General features: G+C 34.6%; 1 protein-coding gene across 3 annotated transcripts in view; it reads left to right on the top strand.

Annotated features, from left to right (window-relative positions):
* The window catches only part of ssp6 (PDZ domain-containing short spindle 6), a 77444-nt gene that overhangs the window by 35478 nt on the left and 14514 nt on the right, over positions 1-27452 (top strand). For all 3 annotated transcript variants that reach the window (XM_090396094.1, XM_090396095.1, XM_090396096.1), the window contains exons 2-3: positions 7421-7540; positions 22099-22201. In XM_090396094.1, the coding sequence (XP_090252220.1) occupies positions 7421-7540; positions 22099-22201 (223 nt within the window). The remainder of the gene's footprint in view (positions 1-7420; positions 7541-22098; positions 22202-27452) is intronic.

The raw sequence follows: 27452 nt of genomic DNA, 5'->3' as shown, positions 1-27452 counted from the left end.
CTATTTTGAACAATTTCTTAGTGAATTGTACCATGTAGTATTTTCTCTTTCAGTAAATAATCTGTGTTCAAGTGAAGCAATATTTCATATACCTTTTTAGTTCCATATCTATTGAAAATCACTCATATTCTTGTGACTTACTTCTGAGGCAATTCCCAGTCATAAATTATGATGCATTGACATCATCACTGGACATATATACTTCAGGATTGAAGGTTCTGTGTGTTATGGACTCAGTATACTGATATCAAAAATAGTTTGGTGTGATTTTAAAAATTTTCAGCTTGTTTCTCTTCTTCATAGTTTAAAAAATTATTTTCAGTAGTTCTTGATTTGCTTTTCATTTATGTACTTTGTACACATTTCATTTTCTTTGTCAAGTCAGAATATTAATTTCATAATTTCCATTTTATGTACATGTGCTGGAAACCACTTAAAACAGAAATGGATAAGATGCACACTTTATATTTTAGCATACATTTATTCCTTTAATTAGAACAGAAAATTATTACATGTAAAATACGTACACAATACTAATATCAAGTTAATGCAAAAGTCCTTAAGACAGCACACATGACACTTGAGAAAAGAATTTGTCTCTTTCTCACCATTTCCTCTTTCACAGCATACTACCTTTTTTCTCATTTTCCATTAATCCTTATTTAACGTATTATAGAAAAAATACCTCATTCTTTTTCTGGTTTCTCTTCCTGTTGTTGGCTGTGATAACTTATTTACACAAAATCGATTCATGTTGCTATAAACATAAATGGGTTGGAAAAAAAATAACAATACTTAACAGTATTTGTAGTGTTTTAGGATCAATCTACTAAATAATGTTTTTGTACATTCCACCCTTAAAAGTTAAAAAGTAATGGAAGTTTGATAATCTGGGATATTTGACCACCATCACTAGTATTTTCACAGACAATCACAAACTTCATGAAGCGGCTTCAGGACTCTAGGAAGCAGAATAGTGTAGTTGAACTCCCTAGCATATAAGATTTTGGCAATATCGTCTCCTTTTACTGTACTTTAACACATCTTCCCTTCTATATTAATCTTCTAAAACAAAATAAAAATATCTTGTTTTATTTTTAAAGTCAATGTAATTTTTAATGAACATTTTTATAATATTCTTTTCCTTGTATCTTATGCAAGAATATAGTTTCTGATCATAGTGCTTGCTGTGTCTACTAGAATTGCACAATTTTATTCACAAAGTATATTATAGATTGTTCAGCAAACAGTTACATTTCTGATATATTTTACCACTACCATCTAAATCCATATTCTGATACTCCACAATAGGAAGAATCTAATTAGTTACAAAGATACAAAATTCTTGCAACTGTATTTTGATTGCAATAAAACAAAACTGTATATCAAAATATTACACCATAAGGGAAACCATAAAATCAGACCTGCATTGTTTCTGTCATTTTCTACTCAATCGTTTCCATCAGCACGAATTACCATTTCTTTTCTAATGATTATTCTTCATTCCCATATGTCTGTCCCCATAATTACTGATAAAACATAACCAGAACACACATTCTCAACATTAGAAGGTATCACTGTGTTCTGAGACTTAGTGATTCAATAGTTTTGGAATTTAATCTTCAATAATAATTATTTTTATTATGTAACACCTCCAGGGAGTCCAAAGACTCATCAAGGGAGGGCATCTTCTCTACAAGTTTCCATCCACAACTACCTTCATCATCTTAACCACTCGGCCAACCACGCTGGCAATTTTTTATTAGTTTTACATACATAAATGCAAAGTAATATACATCAGAAATGTTATAACATGAATTCCAAACAGTTAGGGTGAAATGTTATGACGAGAATATTTCTATTTAATAAAAAATAACTTTCTAAACAAAATCTTTTTAACTTTAAGAAAATACAGATGTAGCATTATATTTTTTTAAAAAAATTAGTGAAGGTCAAACAAAGAAAACCTCTTGTTTAAAACTAAGATGCCAGTCACAAAGAAATATCTCCATAGCTAGGGCTAGTATTAGATTGGAAGAAAAAAAAAAAAAAAAAGAAAAGAAACTAAGTTTGAATCCTATCTAGGATTTATAATAATAATAATAATATATATATAATATAATCTTTATAATAGTTATTTCAACTAATAGTGAGTCAGTCTTGTATAGAGGTGATAGGGTTTCTCATCCTGCAAATCACTGTAGGAACATGCATTTGTTAGGCATTGCACAATAAAAATAGGATTATAGGAAGGTAGGATTAACTGCACTATCATAACATTTAATTAGGTTTATGTAAAGCAGATTACTCAGGTGTGACAGGAACATTGAGTCTGGCATATTAAGGAGAAAATGAGATAACAGTGAAGAGATGATGATTATTATGGAACTTACAGGTTTGGTGTTGTCTAAAGCTTACATCAGTCTGTGTGATTGGTTTAAAAATAGTTTTATTCACCTTTTCATGAGTATGACAGTTTGATGTGGATTGTTGGAACATATGTAAAAATATCTGCATAAACTTAGTTATCCATATATTATAATTTAACATATTAATAATGCAAATTTAAAATACGTTAGGCATTCTAATGTATTTTACTGCCCACCACCATAGCTAGTATTTTTTGTCTGTATGCGTTATAGTACATTATTTTATGTTAACTTTGTCATTTATCAACCTGTCTTGCAATTTGTAACACGAGCTACATTACTGCTAGATCTATTATGATTAACATCTGACCTCCATGGATTCAAAGGACTCATTATGGGAGATCCCTCTCTCATTCAAAAAAGATCATCAAACCATGCCTTAAATGCATTCAGTTTCTATACTCACTACACTCTTAGGCAATGCATTCCATATACCAGTCACTTTCCATTCAAAGAAACTGCTTCTCACTCCCTTGCTCACACCCTCCTTATATAGCATCCAGGGATGTATCTTGTTCTACTCTTGTCTCTCTCTATTCTATGATAAATCACCACTTCATTAATCTGATAACACCCCCCCCTCACCAACTTATGTTTCTCAGTCATATCCCCCTCACCTTCTTCTGTTCACAATGCTCTGCAAGTTGCATTCCATCGATCTCTCCTCATATCTGACATTCCACCTGACACTAGCTTAGTAAATCTTGATCTGTACCCTCTCCGGTACGTCCTCATCCCCTTGAAATGCAGGCAACCACATCTGCACACAGTAGTCCATATGTGGCCTGTTCAAAGTTTAATACAAGGGAACCATAACCTCTTTGCTTCCAATACCTATTATTATTACGTGTATCTCCATGGAGTCAGTAGACTCATCGCGGGAGACCCAAACTAGCAAAACAATATGTCATATCTCTTCTTGAATTCATTTACAGACGAAGAGCTCACAACTAAGTCAGGCAATGAATTCCACTCATTCACCACCCTCCAGGCAAAAAACCTTGTTCTGACACCCTTGTTAACCACACTCTTCTTTAATTTCCAGGGATGACCTTTTGTTCTTCCATCACTGTCACACAGCTGAAACATTTCCCCTGCATCAATCCTCTAAAAACCTTTCAGTAATTTAAATGTTTCTATCATATCCCCTCTTCTCCGCCTATCAACCAACCTCTGCAATCCACAAGCTCTCAATCTATCAATGTAGGGAGCATTTTTTACATCACTCACCAACTTGGTCACTCTTCTCTGAACCCTCTCCACAGCCTCCTCATCTCCAAGGAATCCAGGTGACCAGACCTGAGCACAGTAATCCAAATGTGGAAGTATCAACGCTTTATAAAGGGGAATAATAACCTCTTTATCTCTGGATGTCAGTGTGTTCCTCAACAACCAAGTACTCCTATGTGCAATCTTGGACACCTTAGCAATGTGTCCTCCGAACCTCATCTCCCTATCTACCAACACCCCTAAGTCCCTAGCCTCATCAATCTCTCAGAGTACTGTTCCATCAATGTAGTACACAGCTGGTAATCTTTTAATCCCAAAATGCATGACTTTACACTTTTCCACATTGAACTGACATCCATTATCTTTTGCCCATTCTAACAGCTTATTTAAATCATCCTGCAAACTTTCAACATCAGCTTGATTTTTTATTGTGCTACCCAACTTTGTATCATCAGCAAACAACTGAATATCTCCCTGTAAGCCATCTCCTATATCATTTATATACAAATTAAACAACAATGGCCCAAGCACAGAGCCCTGAGGCACACCACTGGTCACCTGCCTCATCCTGGACTCGGCTCCTCCATACACCACCTTCTGGTATCTCTCCCTGAGCCATTCTCCTATCCATCTCGCCAATTTAGTATCCATTCCCATCTGTTCCAATTTGTGTAACAGTGTTCCATGGGGTATCCTGTCAAAAGCCTTAGCAAAATCCAGAAGTACCACTGTGTAGCCAGTTCCTTTGTCCAACTCAGATGTCATTCTATTATGAAAAGTTAATAGATTGCTAAGGCAGGATCTACCTTTTAACAAAACCATGTTGGCCTCTATAGAGTATCATATCCTGATCCCCCTTTCTTGAATTTTGTCTTTAACCAACTTTTCCAATACTTTTACCACTACTCCTGAGATGGTGATTGGTCTGTAATTAACTATCACAGTTTTAGAGCCACCCTTATGCAAAGGAACCACTTTGCCTAACTTCCACTCCCTGTGGACCATACCAGAGTTCAAACTTAAATTAAATATCCAAGTAAGGGGGATTGACAATTCATTTGCACATTCACGCAACACCCGAGCTGATATTCCATCTAAGCCTACAGCAGTGTTTGCATTTAAATTTTGCAATGTATTAAATACCTCTGATTTCTTAGCTTCAATTCTCACATTAGTTATTGCTACAGGTACAGAGATATTGGGTGATAGACTTTTGAAAAGTGATCACTCAGTAACTCGACTACTACATCTGATTTTGTCACCTCAATGCCATCAGCACCCACTAAAGTTATCCTTCCGAAGCCATTCTTCCTTTTACTTGCTACATAGCAGAAGAACTCTTTGGGATTACCCTTGATCTCTTTGGCTAAGGTCTTCTCATAATCTGATTTAGCTTTTCTTACTATGCTGGTAACCTTCCTAGCTTGAGCCTTGTACTGCTCATCGGTGTACTGATCGCCTTTCTCCTTGTAAATTCTCCATAACATTTTCTTTTTTTGCAGATCAAGCTTGATACTACTGCTCATCCATCTAACACCTGCCTTGTTTGACTTTCTGACCATGGGGACACGATCTGATATTGCTTTCCTCAGATACCCGCTGATTTTATCCCATGCACTGCTAACATCTTTCCCCCTGCAATATGTTCTGCCATGGGATGGCTGCAAGCTCACTCCGAAGCTTATTATAATTGCCTAACCTGTAGTTCCATATATACCCCTTCTTAACAGAAAAATCCACAGATTTTGCAACCTCCCAAGTCAATACCACATGACCGTTTTCACCAATTGGAGGTAACGAGGACACCTTACTTATGCATATAACCTCTGAACCAATAATCAGGTCCAACACTCTCGCACCACTGTTTCAAGTAATTATCTCGTAGAAGATGTATGAACTCCATTTCCTTTTTGCTATCTGACAGCTAATCAGCTATCTAACTCACTAGTCTGTTATCTAATCCATCTGTTTCAATTTAGCTACCAACTTGTCATTTGGCAGCCTATCAAAGACCTTTTGAGGAATCCAAGTACACCACTGTATATGCATCTCCTTTATCCAGTGAATTTCTCACCTTGTATTATTTGTCATTTTTTTTTTATCATAACTTGTTATAATGAAATAGTATGTTCATTACAATTTGGAGGTGGGGGAGTAAACGGCAAATAGATTACAGCAATTCAGTGCAAACTTGAAATATGAATTTGTTTCAATTGCTGGTAATTGAAACAAATAGTATTTCCTATCTGTTTTAAGTAAACTATAATTTTTCATTTTCTATAAACAAGTTTCTTTGTGAAATATGTTATTGAATTTCATTTAATTTATTATTATTATAATCTTTCACTAGTAGAAGTGTCATAACTTGTGAGCATAGAAATTTGTAGCTAGTGCAATAGTTCATCTTACTTAACATAATAAAGCTTTTTTTTTTTCCTTCAAGTGGTAAATTTTGAAAATTAATCCCAATGAATATCATCACCACTCTATCACTTAAACAAAAGAAAGTTACCGTATGGTTCTGACTTCTCCATCTATGTAATTCATTTCAGCAGACTATAAAATTTAACTATATATAGAAAAATACAAATTTCATAAAATATTTTTATTTGCTTAAAAAATAAAAAAATGTTAATCCCAACTACAAAAGGGTGTTAGCCTATAATACATTAGTACCATAGGTGTTTTGAAAGTTAAATAATACAGAAATCCTGCTCAGGCATTTCAAATATGTAGGGTGATAAAATTCATCTCGCACCTAAAAGCATTTACTAAACATTCATGTCCATGGTAGGATTAGAGTATGCTAACCTTTCTGCCAACCAGGCCAGCAAATGAATTGTTAGAAGAGAAAAGGAATTTTTCCTCAGTTGGGCGATTTAGTGTTTATTTCTATTTATATTTACACCTTTATGAACAGCTTTGTAAGGAGAATTAGAAATAAAATCATGTTAATTTTTATGTGTCCTAAAACTAGTTTGTTACATAAGTGATCACAAAAGCATTAGTATACATGCAGAAGGTTAATAGCTGGGTTACACTACATTGTACATTGGAGAATTCTTCATAGATGCTTCAGATTGCATTCAAACTGACTAAACCAGTAATGGAGAGAAAACGATATAAATATTATTAAGATGTACTGAAATGTGTATCCGAATAGAAGGCAAACATTTTGAAGCAACTATTATAAGAGCTTTATTGATTCTTATTTCTTAAATATTGATTTTTAAGATGATATTAAAACATTTTGTAATTCTAGTTTTTTCTTTGTTGTGATATCTCCATACTTGTTAGATGACGTTACTTTTTAACATGTCTAGTAACTTTTTATTTTTAAATCACTCAAATTTTTCATTTTCTTCAGACCATGTGTTGTGTATATTGTATTAGTTTCAATTTTATATTAAATATTTATAACATTTTTCATTTTCTTCAGACCATGTGTTGTGTATATTGTATTAGTTTCAATTTTATATTAAATATTTATAACATTTTTCATTTTCTTCAGACCATGTGTTGTGTATATTGTATTAATCTCAATTTTATATTAAATATTTATAACATTAGCTTATAGTATGGGTCATTTGATTTGTCTCATTTTTTTTTATTAGCTATTTAACTTAAGCCTTTAAGAGCCCTTAAGAATATTTAAAACAAAACAAACCTATTCTAATTGGTACTACTTTTAATTATTGTGGAATTCTTTGGAATAGTTTGGATTTACATTATTTCCCTTCTGTCTTTTAAATATTTTTCAGCATCAGATTTTAGAGCGAGTGAAAAACGATAGAGTGATAGTGACGAGACCTGATGAAGATCGTAGACGTCGAACCATTATAGTTGAACGAAGGAATAGTTCTTTTGGTTTTACTCTACAAGTAAGATTTCTAACTTTCTCTTGCATATAAATAATTGAATTTCCAGTTATCTTGTATCTGAAAATATAGCTTAACAAGGGCTGATTTTATATGTAGGCAGTTACACAGTGACTCCACAGATGCTGGATTTCCACATTATAATATAGATTATATGGACTCATATTTTTCAAATGCTTTTTTCAGCATGGTCACACCTGTATTTATGTGAAAATTATTTTCAAAGAAATAATCCTGAGTCTATATATACTATCTACCTACCTACCTACTGTTCTTTTCATGCCATGTGGTACATACATAAGGCCAAGTAAGTTGGAGAAAACCAAAATACCATATAATAGATTACTTGTTAAACTAATATATCTAAGAAAAACAAAGGTTTGATACTGTATTCAAATTCTGTCATCACTCTGTAGATATTCCTGTACTAATACTTCTTGTGCAGATAGGATACAAATCTCTCACAACTGTCTGTTATCCTCCACTTCAAAGTGAAAGGTTATTTTGGGATTCTGTTTATGTTCTGCAAAATACTTAATTTTAACAAAATTGGATGTAAAAAAAAAAAAAAAAAAAAACCTGGCCACCTTTGACAGCACCCTCAGAGCATAGTTAACTATTTTACTTGCTTGAAATTTAATGCTTTTATTAAATTTTGCTTTCTTTGTTACATTATTCTTGGCCTTAGTTACTGTAGGTGAAAAAATATTGATCATGTTTTACCTGCATGTTGGAATAAGTCATTAAGTTTGAATAAGTGCATTTTCAGGTATATATGTATACATCGTCCACGCAGTTAGCCGAGTGGTTATGCTCTCCACAGCCATATGCCTGGGAAAGGAGTGTCCTGCGTTTTATTCCTGTCACTGACGTGAAGAGCGTAAGGATCTTTCTCAGACATAGCCAAGTTAGCCAGTCTTGGGCGTGGACTGCAGGGTTTTTCTCCCCAGTTTATCTGGGGTTTTTCCTCCCACAAAGCAGGGAAACTGATCTTACGAACACAATGCTTCACAGACAATTACACATGATCGAGTGTGGGGGATAACGACCCCACCTCGTAGTGAGTTATGAAACCCAAAAATGGGAGGTCAAGGTCCCTAAATGGGGCTGTAGCGCCAAAGAAGAATATGTATACATTATTACTCCTTTTCTGGCTTTTTTTTTCCTGATCACTGACTCATTTTCTGTTATGAGATCTCCAAGTTTGTTCATTCCTTTCTAACTCAAGATCCTTAAGTGCATGACTAAAAGAGATTCATGGTTGAAAACTCGTGAATTTGGTAAGAATATAAGGAGGTAAATATCACAAAGGTGGCAATATGTTCTAAATGGCAGTGGAGGGGGAACAGAAAGAGGAAAGAGTACTTTAAAAGGAATCAGAAATGATACAGGTGACATAAAAACTGATAGATATTCTGAGTGTCTGAAGTAATTTACATTTGAAAAACTATTAAATGAGATAAGCAGTGACAGAACATTGGTCGAACATTCAATCAGGAGTATATATAAATCATTTGAAAAAGCTGTCAGAAAGGGGTGGAAAGGCAGCTGGAGCAAAAATACTGAAATAGACAGTGCATTGAAAAATGCTATCGTCTTCTAATCCATGATGAGTGAGAATTTTTAGGAAGAATTAAAACCGAAATTTCTGTTTTCTTTTTGTATTTACATAATGCTGATTCTGTTTTATGTTATAAATAGTTGTTTGTATGTATGTTCACCTTACTTATATTGGGGAATGCTATCATTACAAATAACTGCTTTGTTGATTATCATTGATTTTGTCATAAATCAGTAATAATTGCTTAAAATCCAGTTTTATAATGGAATATGACCAATGAGAGGATTATGATATGAATGCATCATTCTATTTAGAGAGCTCAGTCACACTGCAGGGTAACCAGTTAATTGCAGTATGGCAACCTAAAATAGATATGCAGCAGGCAGTAGTAATTTAACTTATTTCTGACCCAGGGATGGAACATAGAGAATTTGACCCACTAATAATGGATATTAAAACTTCGAAAGTTGAGAAGTATGTATTTTTCCCTAAATGTTTTTCAGTTTTCTGAGTTGCCTTCATATCATATAACATTGCTGGCCCTGTCCATCCAACAATGTTTCATAGCCAATCAGAATTGATAAACACACTAATGTAGTTATGTACTTGACTAACCAGACTGGTACCTGGTTGGCTAAGTGATTAGCTTACCTGCTCTCCAACCAACAGCAAGGCTGGATTAACCATTAAGCAAAATAAGCATGTGCTTAGAGCATCATGGAAAGGGGGCACCACAGAATTTCTGCTTTAATTTAAATTAACTTTTAATTAGTTTTTCATTGTTTTTATCTTTTCTTGTTACCTACTTTGTTTTAATAAATAATGACGTGTAGAAGGCCTAATAAAACTCTAACCATGTGCATGACGGTTCGTTTACACCGTATTATCGCTTCACAATGCTTTCTGGCACTACCATTATGTCAAATGAGGTAATTTTTTATAATTAATGTAACCATTTTATTTTTTATTTTCCTGTCTGTTTTAGGTCTTGTTTTAATAAATTATGTCTTATAAAAGGCTCCAGAAGCAAATATAAAACAAATCACGTGGTTGTCTCAGAAACGTGCCTTTGGTAAAAGGCGGTAAAATACGAGTTAATTAAAGCACAAAAGCACAGGATTCAGCTGTAAGCCGAAAATTAAATTGTTCGTATGATTTTGCCTGTGATATGTGTAACTGTGTTGATTGCCACCTAATATTCAACAAAATAATCTTTATATTTCTGTATTTAACAAATCCCAAGAACCAAGATGAAACATGTTCATTTAAGTGGTGCACAAAAGCAAAAACTATCAAAAAAGAAACAAGAGGAGACTTTGGAATTAGATTCCAAGACTGCAAAGCTGACTGATTTCTTCACACAAGTTCCACAACATTATATATTAATTCCTGATCAGAGCCAATCTCCGTCATCAGAAGTGGACCCAAATACCACTTTGATCACTTCAAAATCAAAATATGATGATGTTGGAATCATCAAGGTGTCACAAGCAGGTTCATCTAGCACGTCTCACTACTGACCTCACTTTGTCTGTAAATTCTCTTGATATCTCTACTGCAAATGTTGATGCAAGTTGCTTTACAAAACATTCTGAGGTTGAAATAATTGCTGAAAATGAAAGTTTAGTGGGCCATGGTGATGGTGCTGAAATGATTCAGTCTGCAAAAGATGAAGTAAATATAGCAAAAGATCCGGGGTTGTGGCTTGATTTCTCTGCTGATGACGTGGCTTATTGGACTGCTTGTGGACCCAGTGACTGTCAACGCCACATGGGCTTTTTGTTGGGACAAAAGCCAATGGTGAGGAATACAAGAGAGAGTGGTTATTGTATTCACCATCAACAGGATCAGTTTATTGTGTTTGTAAACTGTTGGCTCCTAAAATTTCTCACATTATGTTACAAGAGAAGGGTTCAGTGACTGGCGAAATACTATTGTAATTGATCAACATGAAAAAAGCACTACTCACCGAGACTCTATGCTAACATACTTAACTCACAGACAAAGGTGTAGGGGTGGGACAACAGTTGGAAAAACAAATTCAGGAAGAGTGTGATTACTGGGAACATGTCCTGAGGCGTGTCGTAGCTGTTATTCGTATGTTAGCTGAACGTGGCTTGGTTTTTCGAGGAACAGAAGAAAGATTTGGATCATTGCAAAATGGGAACTTTTTAGGGCTGTTTGAGCTCATAAGTCAGTTTGATCCATTTTTAGCAGGTCACATTGCGAAATATGGAAATTGTGGCAAAGGAAATCCTTCTTATCTGTCCAAAGCCACCTATGAGGAACTCATTCAACTGATATCTCAACAGGTCCACGTGCTTATTGTTGATGAAGTAAAATCTTCTGGTTATTTTAGTATGTCAGTTTATTCAACACCAGATATGTCACATATCGACCAGTTAAGTGTTATACTTAGGTACTTAAAAGATGGGCAGCCTATCGAACGCTTTTTAACTTTTCTGGAAATGAAAAGCCATACTGGTGAGAAAATGGCAAATCAGGTGTTGTAGTACTTACGTAAAGTTTGTCAGCTAAGCTTTTCAAAATGTAGGGATCAGTCTTATGACAATGCTGCTAACATGTCTGGGCATTATAAGGGGATGCAGCAAAAAAGTTTAGAAACAAACAAGTTTGCTATATATGTGCCTGCTTTATTTTTCACTTGGTCAGACTATAATAAATTTAGTTTAATCCCCTATCCAAGTGTGTGCAAACAAAGTTTGCGCCTGAAAGTATCTTCAGGACTGGGGTAAAGTGGTAGCTTGCTCCACCTTTACAAGGAGTTGCCTGGTCTTGTACCACTTTACCCCAGTCCTGAAGATACTTTCAGGCGCAAACTTTGTTTGCACACACTTGGATAAAGGATTAAACTAAATTTATTATAGTCTGACCAAGTGAAAAATAAGCTTTCAGCATCTTTCTCTAAATCGAGAGTAATTTAATAAAAAGGTGGGACACCGTTTGGCAGCTCCTATAGGAGGAGATGACCTTGCTAATGCTTCTGCCTTGGTATCTTCACTTGGGCCTGGCTCCCACAGAAGAGACCCCAATAAAGGTTGAAACTAGTCTGGGTAGTGGCCCTTCCCTTAATGCATAACATTATACATATCTGCAAGGAGATGTGTTTTGCTTTAATGGAGATACTGAGATAGGAGTGTTGGTATCTTGCTCCACCTTTGCAAGGAGTTTCCCGGTGTTGTACCACTTTACCCTAGTCCTGAAGATACTTTCAGGTGCAAACTTTGTTTGCACACACTTGGATAAAGGATTAAACTAAATTTATTATAGGCTGAAGTGCTGTTGACTGCTGTCAAGAGGCGGTTAATTTCTTCTCTACAGTGTGGTTTCTCTATACCTTTTTTCCAGCCTCAACCAGCCAGTGGACAATTCTTAAAGGTTGTAATGGAAATGAAAATGTCTTAAAATCCCTCTCTGATACCAGATGGCAGGCACATGCTTTGGCAACAGCAGCAATTTTGAAATCTTTCTTTCAAATTTTAGAAGCATTAGACTGTATAGCAGAAGACCAGTCACAAAAGGGGGACACTAGAAGAGAAGCAAATAATATTGCAAATAAGATGCAAGAGCTAGAATTCGTTTTTGTTAAATTTTTGGGATGAGATTTTGCAAATTTTCATAGAGTAAGCCAAGTTCTACAGAATGAGGATATCAACTTAAAAACGTGCAGATCTATATGGATCATTAGCTGATCAATTGTGCACTTCACAAAATGAATTTGAAAGATATGAAGCAGCTACAAAGGAAGTGCTACCAGATGTTGATTACAAGGCAGCTCAAACTCACAAACACATCAGAAAGAAGGTACCCAATGACGGAGATGCTCCAGAAGTATATGTGAATACCAGAGATAAATTTCGTATTGCCACCTTTTACACAATTGTTGACAAACTTGAAACTAAGAAGAGGAGAGAGAGATACAAAGAAATATCAGAGAGATTTTCTTGTCGAAGTGATGTGCCACATAATGCTACTTCAGTGACTTCATCTTCTACTGAAATTGAAGGGTCTTCTCAGTGTTGTCAGAAGCTGATTGATTCTTACCCAGAGGACTTGAACACTAATTTCTCAGTTGAGCTTCAGCAGTTTCACTCATGTGCACCATAAGTTCAGTGCAACAAAAAATGTAAAAACAAGATTCAGTTATGCTGAACTTTATAAAATAATTGTAGAAGACAATATCGAGTGTGCCTTTCCAAATGTAGACATTGTCTTTTGTATATTTTTAACATTAATGGTCACAAATTGCTCAGCTGAGCATACATTTTCTCAGTTGAAGTATATTAAAAATCCCATCAGAAGAACTATGCAACAAGGCAGGTCAAATGCCTTATCTCTACTGAGTATAGAAGCAGATGTGTTATGTAAGATTAATTTTGAGGATCTGATCAAAGACTGCAATTAAGAAAAGTAGGGGAAAACTTTTCAAATCTAAATAAACTTGAAGTATACAAAAATAAACATTATTTTCCATCTTACTATAAGTTTTGTTTCATTTTGAAAAATAAAAATTTATTGTATGGTTTATTATTGTTTATATTTTGAATTACATATATATGGGTCACCAAAATCTTTTAAGTGCTTAGGGCCTCTATGGGTCTTAATCCGGCCCTGACCAACAGGAGGTCGTGGGTTAGAATTCCACTATAGCATGGGTGTTTGTGATCGTCTTTATGTGGAAGATGTATTTCATCACTCAGTGTGAGACTACCATCCCACTTATTGGAAGCCTGAAGTGGCTGATTGGTCTTTAGAACAAGGTTTCCAGACCATGTAAAAATTACAAATATATATATATATATATATATATATATATATATATATATATATATATATATATACACATAGTCATACCCCGACTTACGCAAATCCGGAGTTACGTGGTTTCTTATATGTACGTGTTCCCGTCCTGCTTCACCACTAGTCGTATGTTTCCGGGTGCCGGCTGCATTCGTCAGTGTCGCACATGCTGTGAACAAGCACTGACGTGTTTCGCGCGTTCTTCATTCATACACAATTTTTATAGTCTGCAAACCGTGCGATTGTTTAATGTTATGTTCTTGATGCAAATTTTATCAGATAAAAAATAATAATGATGCCCAAAAGAAGCAAGTCTGATTCTGATATAGCTAGCAAGAAAAAAAAAAACATTGACTTTGGAAACAAAACTCAACATTATTAAGGATTTTGAAGGCGGAATGAAAATTTGTGAGCTAGCAAAGAAGTTCGGTCTACACGAATCCACAGTAAGAACAATCATAAAAGAAAGGTTTACAGATTTTGGAGGACATAGATTCTAATGGGGAACGAATTGTAGCCACAAGGCAAGGAATAAAAAAAAAATCATTGGCTTGCTATGAAGAAATTTTGCATCACAAGAAAAAGACATTATGCTGTCAGACGAATGAAACGATCGACATAGAAATAACTTTCTTTTTTTTTATGTACCAAAAACTACAATTATGATTATATTTCTTAAAAAAAAATTGAATTTTTGTAAACCTTTGGTCCCAATTAACTAATATTTTGTATGTTTGTATATATAAATTACATGCAAAATTATACCCCGAGTTACGCGAATTCGACCTGCACGCTTTTTGTAGGTCCCACCTACCACGTAACTTCAGGGTATGACTGTATATATAAAATTGACAAAAATGGGGGGGGATTCTTTTCCTACCCATAGTACAAATGTACTATATGTTTAGTAATAACATTTTGTGGGTGGTAACCACATAAAATAAAAAAAGTGTAGCGCTAAGGATTTTATTTTATGGAGAGTCTTTTTCAACATTTGTTTATAATGGCATAGAAGAAATTGTTTGCCCCCCCCCATAAAAGTGTCAAGATGTATTATAAGTGTTAGGAATGAAAGCATAGTGAAAAATGGTATTATCCATAAATAAAAAATGGGCTTGTATCACTTATAAAAAAAAAAAAAAAAAAAAAAAAAAATGAATGCAATGTTTTCTTTACAGACTGATAAACACATTAATAAATGAGTTGTTAACTATTTGGTTCAACACTGATAGTTTTACAGGGTTAAAAGTAACCATAACATTAACAAAAGCTTATGTTTATTCCAGATTCAGGAATAAACTGTGACTATGATCTATTCAGGTGATCATGCTAGAGTACAGCCAGGCTAACATGTGAGGAGTAAGATGTTTGCCTGACTGGTGAGCCAGCACAAAATTTTTCACACCCTGAATATGGAGGTATAAAAATTTTTTATAAGTGGCTACGCTGAATAATTCACAAAGGCTTGGTTAGAAAGTCAAACTTCCAGTGAAAGTTGAGCACTTATGGTACTCATCTGTATAAAAGGGAAATAAAACTGAATGTGAAAATCATAGAGGAATTTCCCTGCCAAGTGTTCAGGGTAAGATTTATGCAAGCATACTTGAGAAAGAGGCTTGCAAAGAATTAGCCAGGTTCAGGCCATATAGGAGTTGTTGCGATGGAATTTTTATTTCAAGACCAAATAGTCAAGAAATTATGAGAATATAAAGGATCTGTATTGGAGTTTTGCAGATCTGGAAAAGACGTGCCAAGGTGTCATGAGAAAATCTGTTCAAAACGCTGCAGCTATGTAGTATAAATGGATTATTATACAAAACAACATATACTTATGTTGTAAGTGCAGTTAGAACTGAAGGAGGGAAGAAAATCATTCAATGTAAATCAGATACAAGACGAGGGTGTGCCAGCTCCCCTATATTTATCATCTATATGAATCATTATGACAGATAGGGGCATTAAACTTGATGGGAAATAAATCTAGTACAAGCCTTTGTGTCCTTTTAACTTAATTGAATAACTACTACAAGTTCAGTTTGAAATTCAGCAATAAATAGACTAATATTGTCTTATTATATATAGAAAATATATAATAAGACAATAAGAAACTATAGAAAAAGATGGGAATATGGAAAATATCAACAGCATTCCTAATACATTCTCACTATAAAACATTTCAACTATTTAGACACAATTTTTAATGAAGATGGCAAATTAAACTTAAAAATGAATTATACAATAAACAAACCTGGTGTGGCTATGGATGGTTTCATATGGTATGGTAGGAAGTTTAAATATAGATCCATATGGAATATGAGAGAAATTAGCCAAAACTCATTATATAAGACAGAAACAAAACAGCTGATCAAAGACAGAAGACACAGATATGAGAGTTTGAAAAAAATTAGGGGAGTGACTAGTTTTCATCAGTGAAGAATCATATTAACACTTAAAATGTAAAAGGATATGTTCACCAGAATAGCATGAAAAGACCTAGAGATCACAAAGTGGATTGAGAAAATTAGTAGTGCCTCATAATGTACTATATCTTGGAGTCCTCACAATTAAACTGGTTAATTTGGAAGAAAATTGTTGATAGGAAGTGCTAATAATAATATAACACATAAGTAACAAAAGTAAGAATCTATGAAACAATGGTCCTCCCAATACTCCTCTATGGAAGTGAATGCTGGAATATCAAAAAGGTTGAAGAGAAAAAATTATTAGTTACTGAAATGGGTTGACTAAGAAGATTACTTGCAGTATCTCTGCTGGATCGACTAAGAAACGAAGACATAAGGAAACGACTAAAACAAGAAATAACAATAATAGACAAACTCCAAGAAAGAAGACTGCGATGGTTTGGCCATGTGACCAGAATGGGAACAAAAAGACTACCACCTAAAGCCTTGAATACAACGATGGAAGGTAAAAGATCCAAAGGACGGTCAAGAATTAAATGGATAGACAAAATAAAAGAGGACCTGAAAACTAAATGACAACAAGCAACACCAAACTGGACAGAATTCTTTGTACTCTCACGGGACAGACAGAAGTGGAAAGAGTTCATTTGGCCTCATCATCCACATAGATGATGGAAGAGAAACGAAGAAGAATAATGTAAACTTAATCATGTGATACTATCATATTATCCTGCAATCCTCTTTTTACATACATACATTTCAAAACAATTTAAAAAATGTACTGATTTTTTAATTATCTTTCCTTGGAATTACAAGTTTTAACACATTTTATTCCAGTACTGCTTTTGTGTGTGAGTGATAGTTAGTTGATGCTATAAGACTAGGGAATGTAAAAGATAATATGGATGGTATATATTAGCAGATGAGCCCATCGTGTGGAGAGCAAGTAATCAACTAGGGGGATGTAGATTGGAAGAAGGAAAGGTTACATGAATGGAAGGAATGGAATAATTGCCTGAGGCATAATGTGATGGAAGGTACTATGGGGATTGAGAGTACTTGATCTTGCAATTGCATCAAAGGATTTGTCTATGAGCATGTTGGTCACATTGCCTCCAATTTGTGAGAGCAGTCATGGGTTTTTGATAGGGGAGGTGGCTAAACATGAAATTTTCATTTAAGGAGTATATGTTACGGAGCTGGTAATTATGACACACCTAGAGACTGCAGACTGCTTGAAGTTGTGTGATAGAATGAGAAGCTACAGAGGAGGATGTTAGTGATGCATGAAAATTGTCAGTGGGGGGGGGGGGGTTTGAAAGAAGTTATAGTAGACTATATACTCATAGTTAGGGGAATTGATTAGGTAAGAATTAAATGGATGAGTATTATCATTGAAAAGCTACAAAAAGAGAAAAGAAGTTTGTGGAAGAAATATAAAGAGAGGGGTGATCAGCAAGGTGATGAGCAGTGTATGTTGAGGCCAGAAGAGTGACTAATGATAAGGAAGGCAGAATCAGAATATAAGTGGAAATTGGCTGAGCAAGTCGAGATTAATTCCAGAGTGTTTTTTTCAGTATGTTGCAAATAAAAGGAAGACTGGTTATGGTAGAATAATTTTGAAGACTGTTGGAAGTTTTTTTCACTTGGTTAGACTATAAATTATATATTTAGTTTAATCCTTTATCCAAGTGTAAGCAAACAAAGTTTGCACCTGAAGTATCTTCAGGACTAGGGCGACTTGTGGCAAAGGTGGACCGAGTTCTCATCACTTTCTTTAGTATCCCATAATGTAAAGCACATCTCCTTGTGGACATGTATAATGCTATTCATTATTGGAAGGTTCACTACCCAGACCGGTTTCAACCTTTATTGAGGTTTAATCCTTTATCCAAGTGTAAAAATTACACAGACATGTATAATGCTATATAGCAGCGTTTCCCAAACAAATTCCTAAATTAGAAATTATGATGAAAGTATAACGGGGCATCCAACATCTCCAAAGTTGCAACAAAAAAAGAATTTATAAAAGTAAAAAGCAGACACCTGAAGAAATATGAACTCCTACAACAGCGCCAAAATACCAAGTCCCGACCACAACTTCAACGGGATTACGTGGTCGTAAACCTATCATTTGAAACACTCGCTGAAGAAGCCAAGAACAGTTTCAGTCTAGGGCATAATTTTGCTGTCATGCCCAAATAAATTCCTAAATTATAAATTATGATGAAAATATAACAGGGCATCCACGATCTTCCACCGACAATGGCCAATAACATCTATCTAGATATAGCAAGTATTCTAAACAAGGCTAAACCTCCAAAATGCAATATGCCATGTAATCAAATAACTGCCTTAAAAAAGTTATATAAGAATAAAAATATTATTATTACAAAAGCCGATAAAGGAAATGCAACAGTTATCATGAATCAAGAAGATTATAACAAAAAAATGCAAGATCTCCTATGTGACGGTTCCACATATCAGATTATACATCGAGACCCCACTATGTCTCAAAGGAAAAAAGTCCGAAAATTACTGAAAAAAGTGACGTCATGGCCCAAAGAAATCATCAAGAAAATAAAACCAATTCATGTTAAACCACCCCGTATTTATGGATTATCAAAAATCCACAAAACTAATATCCCCTACACCAATAACCAATAGTCGATAGCATAGATAGTCCCACATATAAACTGGCCCAGCATTTAGCCAAGTCTCTTGCTCCCCTTACTGGCAACTCCTCTACTTTTGTAAAAAATTCAGTTCATTTCAAAACACTAGTTAAAAATCTTACCCTAAAAAATTTAAACATAATGGTTAGTTTTGATGTCACCTCTTTATTTACCAATGTACCACCTATAGACACTCTTAATTTAATCAAGTCTAAATTTCCCGCAGATGTTTTTGAATTATTTAAATTTACTACGAATGCAGGTTACTTTACATGTGAGGAGGAAAAATCTACAAACAGATTAATGGTATTGCTATGGGTCCCCCCCCTTAGCAAATTTTTACATAGAACACTTTGAAAACAAAGTACTTACCACAGCTGCATACAAGCCACTAGTGTGGTTACACTATGTAGATGATGTGTTTTCAATCTAGCCCCATGGACAAGATACTTTAGATGCATTTGTCACCTACCTAAACAGCCAACACCCCCAAAATCCACTTCACAGTAGAAAAAGAATCGAATAACTGTTTACCATTTCTTGACACATTAGTCACTCGCCTTGCAGATGGATCACTATCTTTTTCCATTTACAGAAAGACCACACACACAAGAAGATACCTACATAAACAATCACATCATCGTCCAGTCTAACAGCATGGCATTTTAAAAACACTTACACACAGAGCCATTTGTTCTAACAATCAGCTCTAATGACCACAGAACTCAAATATTTGTGCCATACCTATTTATCTATTTTGTAGAGATTATTGACCAATGGCTATAATCTCTACAAAATAAATAAAATACTGCATAGTCTCATTACTCCCCTCCCCTAATACACAAGAACACAACATGACCATTTCTATTCCCTATGTCAGAGGTACATCAGAAAAGATAGCCAAAGTATTGATGAAACATGGCCTTCGCACCACTTTCAAACATCATGTCAAACTAGCAACTCTGATCCGCTTGCCTAAGGATAAACTTCACCCTTTAGCACACCCAGGAGTGTATGAAGTTCCTTGTGACTGTGACTTGACCTTTTATGGGCATACAGGAAGATCAGTTAACATCTGCCTGGAAGAACATGAAAAATACATTCGCTACTATTTCTATGGCAAGTCAGGACTGATAGACCATGCTTTGGACAATCCTTCGCACAGGATTAGATGGAAGAAAACAAATGTGCTATTTAGGAGTCATTACAGATCGAAAAGATTATTTGTTGAGTCAGCAATGGCTTTGAAGAATTCTCCCAACCTTAACAAATATGGTTGCATTGCTTTTCCAAAAATTTGGGAGACTGTTATCCTAAAAGAAACTCCTGCATTCATTAGAGGGTGCCAAAAAATCTTTGTCTCCAGATTACAGCAGGCAGTTTCCCTCGTCAATGGCTCTCAAGTCTTAGTCTACAGGTAGTCTAAGACTTGAGATAATCGGTGACCAGTGTCGTCTGGTCCGTAAGTTTCCGATATAGAGAGAGAAGCAGTTACGAGCAAGACTCACAGTAACTACAGCAGATTCCCTATCGAAATTTCTGCTGGAGGAAAGTTCTACAAGAGACCACCTGTGATGTCCAAGCGGCAAGAAAGTTAACCAGAAAGAAGACGCTAAGAACCTGATGAAGTATGCTGTAATTTGTTTGGACTCTTTATTCATGGTAGAAATGTAAGTAGGCACAGTTTTTGTAATTGGTAAGAAAGTGTATCCTAGAATTGTGAATGTGGTTACAAGAAATTGTTTGTAAATGGGCGGTAACTAAGTCACTAAGTTTTGTGAGAAGATTATTTGGTGACTTGTTTATTCTAATAACAAATGTGTTCTTAGTTGTAATATAGGGAACAGTGCTATTAAGAAATTGTATGTAGTTTGGCAATTGTCAAGTCAGTCTTTAAGGAAAGGATTTTGTTAACTTGTTTATCAGTGAGTGAGTATATGCATGGTTTATGTCTAACGAGTTAACCCAGTAATTGTGTGCATTGTGAGTTTGGTTATATAAATTGTATTCCCTGTTTGTAAAATGGTTGAGTGAGATAATTTCACAATATCTCATGTGTTTTGTACCTCTTGTCTAGTTTAAAATAAATGTTTTGTTTTGTAACTACCTGGCCTATTCTTTGGCTAATGCACTATCTTCAAAAAAATAGCGAACCTGCAGGCACATTAAAATACGAATAGTCATGACTTGCAAATAGAGAATTTGGGTATAATTAGTGATTAATTCCCATTTTTTTCTAACCCTAACTTTCAAACAATATTTATTCAATTAGATGATGCAGTCGAAAATAAAATTAATTTTCTAATTGATTTGTATCAGAGTAGGGAACTGCATACCTAAAATAAGTTTACAACACTAAATTTGTTTAATAGCAAGGGCAGAGGGACAGAAACTGGTCACGGTAGGATTAACTTTGAGAAGTTTATGTCAAAGCAGTTGATAGTCTTAACTTAAGAGAAGTTCAACAAAGTATATGCCAAGTAAAGTATATTCAAATACAAATTAAAGTAGATAAGATAAATAATTAAATTTTTACAAAGGCCCAGACAGACATTTAATTAACGTTATTTTACTGCATTATTTTGGAAGTAATTGTCAATAGAAAGTTAGTAATGATGTAACTTTTTCTGATGTAGTACTGTTATAATATCCTGAATACTATTATTACACAACCATCATCATCAAATTCTTGACATATCCCTGATGGTATATGTCAAGAATTTGATGATGATGGTTGTGTAATAATTTTTTGTGTGCAGTTAAAAATGTATTTTATAATGTTTTCATTTTGAACTGTAGTCACTCTCAAAAATACCAGAAAAAACATATATAAATAATTTTCATAGAATTGAAAATAAACTATTCTGGAAAGAAAAAAAAATCACCATAGCATGATTTTAGTTCAGTAGTTTTGCTGCATTCACCAGTTAATCATACCTACCAATATTAAATTGGTAGGTATGATTATCTGGTGTCACTACACATACACAGAGGAAAAATTATATAAATATTAGATTAATGTTAAACATTATTATCTGTTTGTAATTTTAAAAATGTTGACATATTTTTAAATATTTTCAGACATATGGCATTCATCACAAGAGAGATGGAGAGATTGAACTAATTACTTATGTTGATTATGTAGAATATGATGGGCCTGCTTTTCGTGCAGGAATGAGACCAGGTGAGATTGTATTGTATTATGTTTATATTGTTTCTTACTCTCCCATCTTCTTGCTCAGATATATTCAAATAAATATGCACTCTAATTCTCATGAGGCATTGTGCTCTCTTAATCAAAAAAAAAAAAAAAAAATTGAAATAACATTTAAAGTAGATAGCCTTTAAAGGAATGCAAAGAACCGACCTTATGTCCAATCCTCACCTTCTCGTGGTGCACCCTGTTAGGTATCTACCTGGTTACTGAACAAACAAGAATTGGCTGGCAATTTTGGATTTAGCCAACTAAACTGTATTCTTATTGGCTTAAACCACAATTTAAAATGATGGTACAACATGATAGAATTTCATGCCAGCTGGGGCATCGTCCGGTTAAACAAGGCCCCGTTGTTTTTGCCAGGGAACCAGGATGAACAGCAGGTACTGGAACAAATCCTGAAACTCAATATCACGATATCGATATCAAATATCCTGATCTCAATATCACGAGAGTTCAAGATCGGTACTATCAACATAAGAAGCCTGAATGGCAGATGTAACTAGCAGAAGAATTGGATAAGTACCAGATCGACATAATAGGAGTGACTGAAACAAACAAACAAAAAAAAAAAAAAAAAAACTGGTAAGATCTTTCTGAGCAATAAATACAAAATGTTATATTCAGGGAAAAGGACAAGCTATAGTATTGAACACTAAATACAAAGCTAATTTTCTTCAATGGCAGGCATTATCAAGCAGAGTGATGTGGGCAAATATCAGAATGGGAAACTGGTCAGTGAGACTTATTTGTGAACCCACAGATAATTTCTACTAAGGTACAGGTACAGGAATTTTTTGAGGCTTTAGAGAATGCAAGACACAATGAAAAAGGAAAAGTTGGTCCTTGTTGGTGATCTAAATAGCAGAGTAGGAAATGATTGTCAGACATACAGATATATTTGGAGAAAAAAGCAAACCTAATAATAATGGCAAATACCTGTTTGATTTCTGCTCAGGACATGGACTACTTATTACTAACACAATGTTTCAACATAAAAATGCACAAAAATTCACATGGAGAGAAGATGCAAGAAATAAGAAAAGTCTCATTGACTATGTTATTGTTGATATGATGTTTTTTTTACTGGTACAGGACTCTACAGTGTACAGAGGATTTGAAATGGGAAATGATTACCATTTACTCTTGAGAATGAAAAGAAAAAAAAATGAAAGAGTTTGAGAACAGGAACCAAACCTTGAAGATTCAGTGGCAAGCCCTGAAGAAAACATTGATTGATTCAGCCAGGAAGACATGTGGTTGAGGTTGTTTACAAGGATACAAAAATCAGAGCTTCATGGTGGACACAGGAAATTAAAAAAGCAGTGAAGGAAAAGAAGAAAGCATATTGAAAGTTCCTGGCAAATAAGTCAGTTTGTGCTCTTAGAGAATACAGGGACAAATGTAAGAAAGCTAAACACTGTGTAAAACTAGCTAAACAAAAGTCATGGGAAGACTTTGGTAAGAACATAGAAAATAAATGTCAGGAAGTTAGCAAAATATTCTGGAGGCCGTTCAAAAAACTCAGAAATGGAGGAAAGAGTACTGTAGAAGGAATTAGAGATCATAAAGGTGACATGAAAACTGGAGATAAAGATATCCTTGATGTATAGAGTAATTACTTTGAAAAATTGCTAAATGAAACAAGCAGTGACAGCACAGTGGTAAAAAACACTGACCAGGGATCCAATCAGGAATACACATCCATACTTGAAGTAGAAAAAGTTATCATAATCCTGAAATGTGGAAAGGCAGTGTGAGTAGATGATATTCGACCAGAAATGTTCAAGTATGGTGGTATAAAAGTCTTGCAGTGGCTGCAGTGCATAGTTCAGAAGGCCTATACATAGAGACGAATTCCAGTTGATTGAAATAGAACTCACATAGTACCCATACATAAAAAGGGAAATAAAACTGAATGTGAGAATTATTTCCCTACTAAGTGTTCCTGGTAAGATTTATGTAAGTATACTTGAGAAACAGTTGAGAAGGATTGTGCAAAGGAAGCTTGAAGAACAACAAGCTGGGTTCAAGATCAGATTTTCACTTTAAGACAAATTGTTTGAGAAAATATAGGAATATAACAAAAATCTGTTATTTAAGTTTTGTAGATCTGGAAAAGGCATATGACAGGGTGACAAGAGGAAGCTGTTCAAAGTGCTACAGTTGTATGTAGCATTACATCAAGCTCCATTGACATAATGGAGCATTATATCAAGCAATACTAACTCTTTATTTGAGTTGTAAGTCATCATTTAGAATTGAAGAACGTACAGGAAGATGGTTTGATGTTAAATCTGGTGTCAGAGAAGGATCCCCTCTGTTATTCATTATCTATATAGATTCACATTATGAAGGAAAATGGTATTAAAGCTGATATCAAAATTGGAAATGTCAATCTCAGCTATTTGCTTTATGCGGATGGTATTATAATTTTAAATAAATGCAATACAAGATTCCCTGACTAAATTGAATAACTGTTTAAGAAATTTGGTATGAAAGTCAGCAATAGCAAAACAAAGACAATGAAACATTGAAAATATCAACTGCATCGTGAATGAAGAATATAGAACAAGTAAAACATTTCAACTACTTAGGCACAATTTTTGGTGAAGATGGTAATTAAATATGGAAATAGACAACAGAATCAACAAAGCCAGTATAGTAGGAAGTCAACTGAATAAATTTATGTAGAATAAGAGAAATTAGTCAAAACACTAAATTAGGTGTATACAAGACAGTGTTCAAACCAATTTTAACTTATGGATCTGAGAGCTGGGTTAGAAATAAAACACTTGACCAGAGACTAGAGACCACAGATATGAGAGTTTTGAGAAAGATTAGGGGTGTGAACAAATTGCATCAATGGCAATATCAATTGCATCAATGGCAATATCATATTAAAAATGAAGACATTAAGAAAGAACTTGGCATTGTTATCATCCAGGTTTTGCAGGAAAAAGACGCAGAGGAAGACCAAGATATAGGCAGAGTGATACAATAAAAAAAGTGCCTTAGAAGACAGAAATATAAGATCATCTGATAATGTTGGAGTCTTGACAGATAACAGATTGATTTGGAGAAAAATTGTTGACATGAAGTTAGTAATGATGTAAGTTTTTCATGTAGTACTATCATAATATCTTCTACACCCCTTGAGGGTACATGTCAGAAATTTGATGATGACATGGTAAAGATACCATATTTTTTTTATTGATTAGATTTTTGTGAAACATTTAAAATATAAAATGCATACGTTTTTACTTATTTTAGTTCATATTTTCACTGAGTTAAACTATTATTATAATATTATTATTATATTATTAATATTATTATTCTTAAAATTGTCGCTTTTTTTTTTTAAATTTCTTTCCTAGATATACTGTGTTACTGAACTATATATACAGAGGATACTGGTTTCCTGTCACAATTTTCTTCTAAAATGATCTTGCTTGATGTGTTAGACCAGCATGATCAGTCTCACATTTTTGTCTTCTAAGATGTTCAGTGGTTAACAGCAGGCAACAGCATTTCCCTTCCTTTTGTAGGTTTACAAAATTCAGTTTTTCATTCTGATTACAGGGACACTACAGTCATTTGAGTGTCATTTTTGAAAAATTTTGAAGAATGGCAGTACTGACCCATTTGGCTTACTTTGTAATAACTAGATTTTGGAAATGCCAGGAAAGGCTAAAAGTATAAGTCAGCCCTATGAGTGATAAATTATACTTGACAAATTATATTATTGTTTTAATCCCTTTTACCCAACTTTGCACATGAAGTATCTTCACGACTAGGCTATTTATATCAGGTCATCCCAAAAGTAATCGTTTTTAGCATTAAGTTTTGAAAGGATATAAAAGATAAATCACTTGCTAATTTAATCAAGTATATATTGTCCATTTGAATCAATAATATTCTTCCAACGTTGTAAAAGCTTCATAATGCCATTTCTATAGAATTCAAGTTTGGAGGTAAAAGAATTTGCATAGGCTCAGTTTCAGTGTCTCTAATGTATTGTATTGTTTTTCATTAATGAAATGTAAACTTCAAAATAAGTGGTAATCTGAAGATGCAAGATCAGGAGATTATGAAGGATGTGGAAGCTTGACATATTGGTAAGCTTTGATATCTCCTCTTTGTTTACCAATATGCCCTTAACTGACACCTTATCTCTCTTAGAAAACGTTTTTCCTTCTGACATCTCAGATCTCTTTTTTTTTTTTTGCCATTACCTCTGGGTATTTCTCTTGGAAGAACAAAATCTACAAGCATATGGAGGGAACCGCCATGTGTTCCCCCCCCCCTTGCCAATTTCCATATGGAAGATTTCGAAAAACGAGCCATAGACTCAGTCCCACTCGAACCTTCTATCTGGCTAAGATATGTAGATGATGTGTTCTCTATTTGGCCTCATGGCCCAGACACATTAGACTCCTTCCTCAGTCATCTCAATAGCCTACATCCAAGAATCCAGTTTACTATGGAAAAGGAAAAGAACGATTGTTTACTCTTCCTAGACACCTTAGTCACACACCTGCCTAATGATACACTTGCCTTCACTGTATACAGAAAACCCACACACACACAGGCATATACATTCACAAACTCTCCCCCCACCACCCCTCTCAACAATATGGCATTATTAAAACTCTTACCAAGAGAGCCCACAATCTTTGTTCCAGTGGAACCACCCTCGCCACATACACAGCACTTTCCTCTCCAGTGGCTACAGCGATCACAGTATCAAAAAAATAATCAGTTCCTCCCCCATTCCCAGTCCTTCTCGTCAACAAGATTTTTAAAATGCCATCACCATACCCTACATCTGTGGCACATCCGAAAAAATAGCCAAGATTCTAAAAAAGTACAACCTACACACAGCATATAAGCCCCACTGCAAACTTGCTACCCTTATCCATTCTACGAAAGATCAGCTCTCTCTGCCTGGAGTTTACAAAGTACCCTGTTCCTGTAAGCTGGCGTACTTTGGACAGACAGGCAGATCAGCATCCATCCACCTGGAGGAACACAAGTCTTACATCTGTAAACACAACTATGGTCATTCAGGCTTTTCTGACCATGTTTTGGACACCACCGACAGGGTATCATGGAAGAAAACCACCATGCTCCACCACAGCAAATTCAAGAAAGAGAGACTTTTCTTAGAAGCAGCAGCAGCTCTCAGAAACCAACCAAATCTTAATAAATACGGTTG

The sequence above is a fragment of the Typopeltis vanoorti genome, chromosome 7 (genome assembly GCF_054136105.1).
Source record: "Typopeltis vanoorti isolate ZY-2024b chromosome 7, IOZ_Tvanoo_1.0, whole genome shotgun sequence".
NCBI classification, from domain to species: Eukaryota; Metazoa; Arthropoda; class Arachnida; order Uropygi; family Thelyphonidae; genus Typopeltis; species Typopeltis vanoorti.
This window is presented reverse-complemented; position numbering and strand designations above follow the sequence as displayed.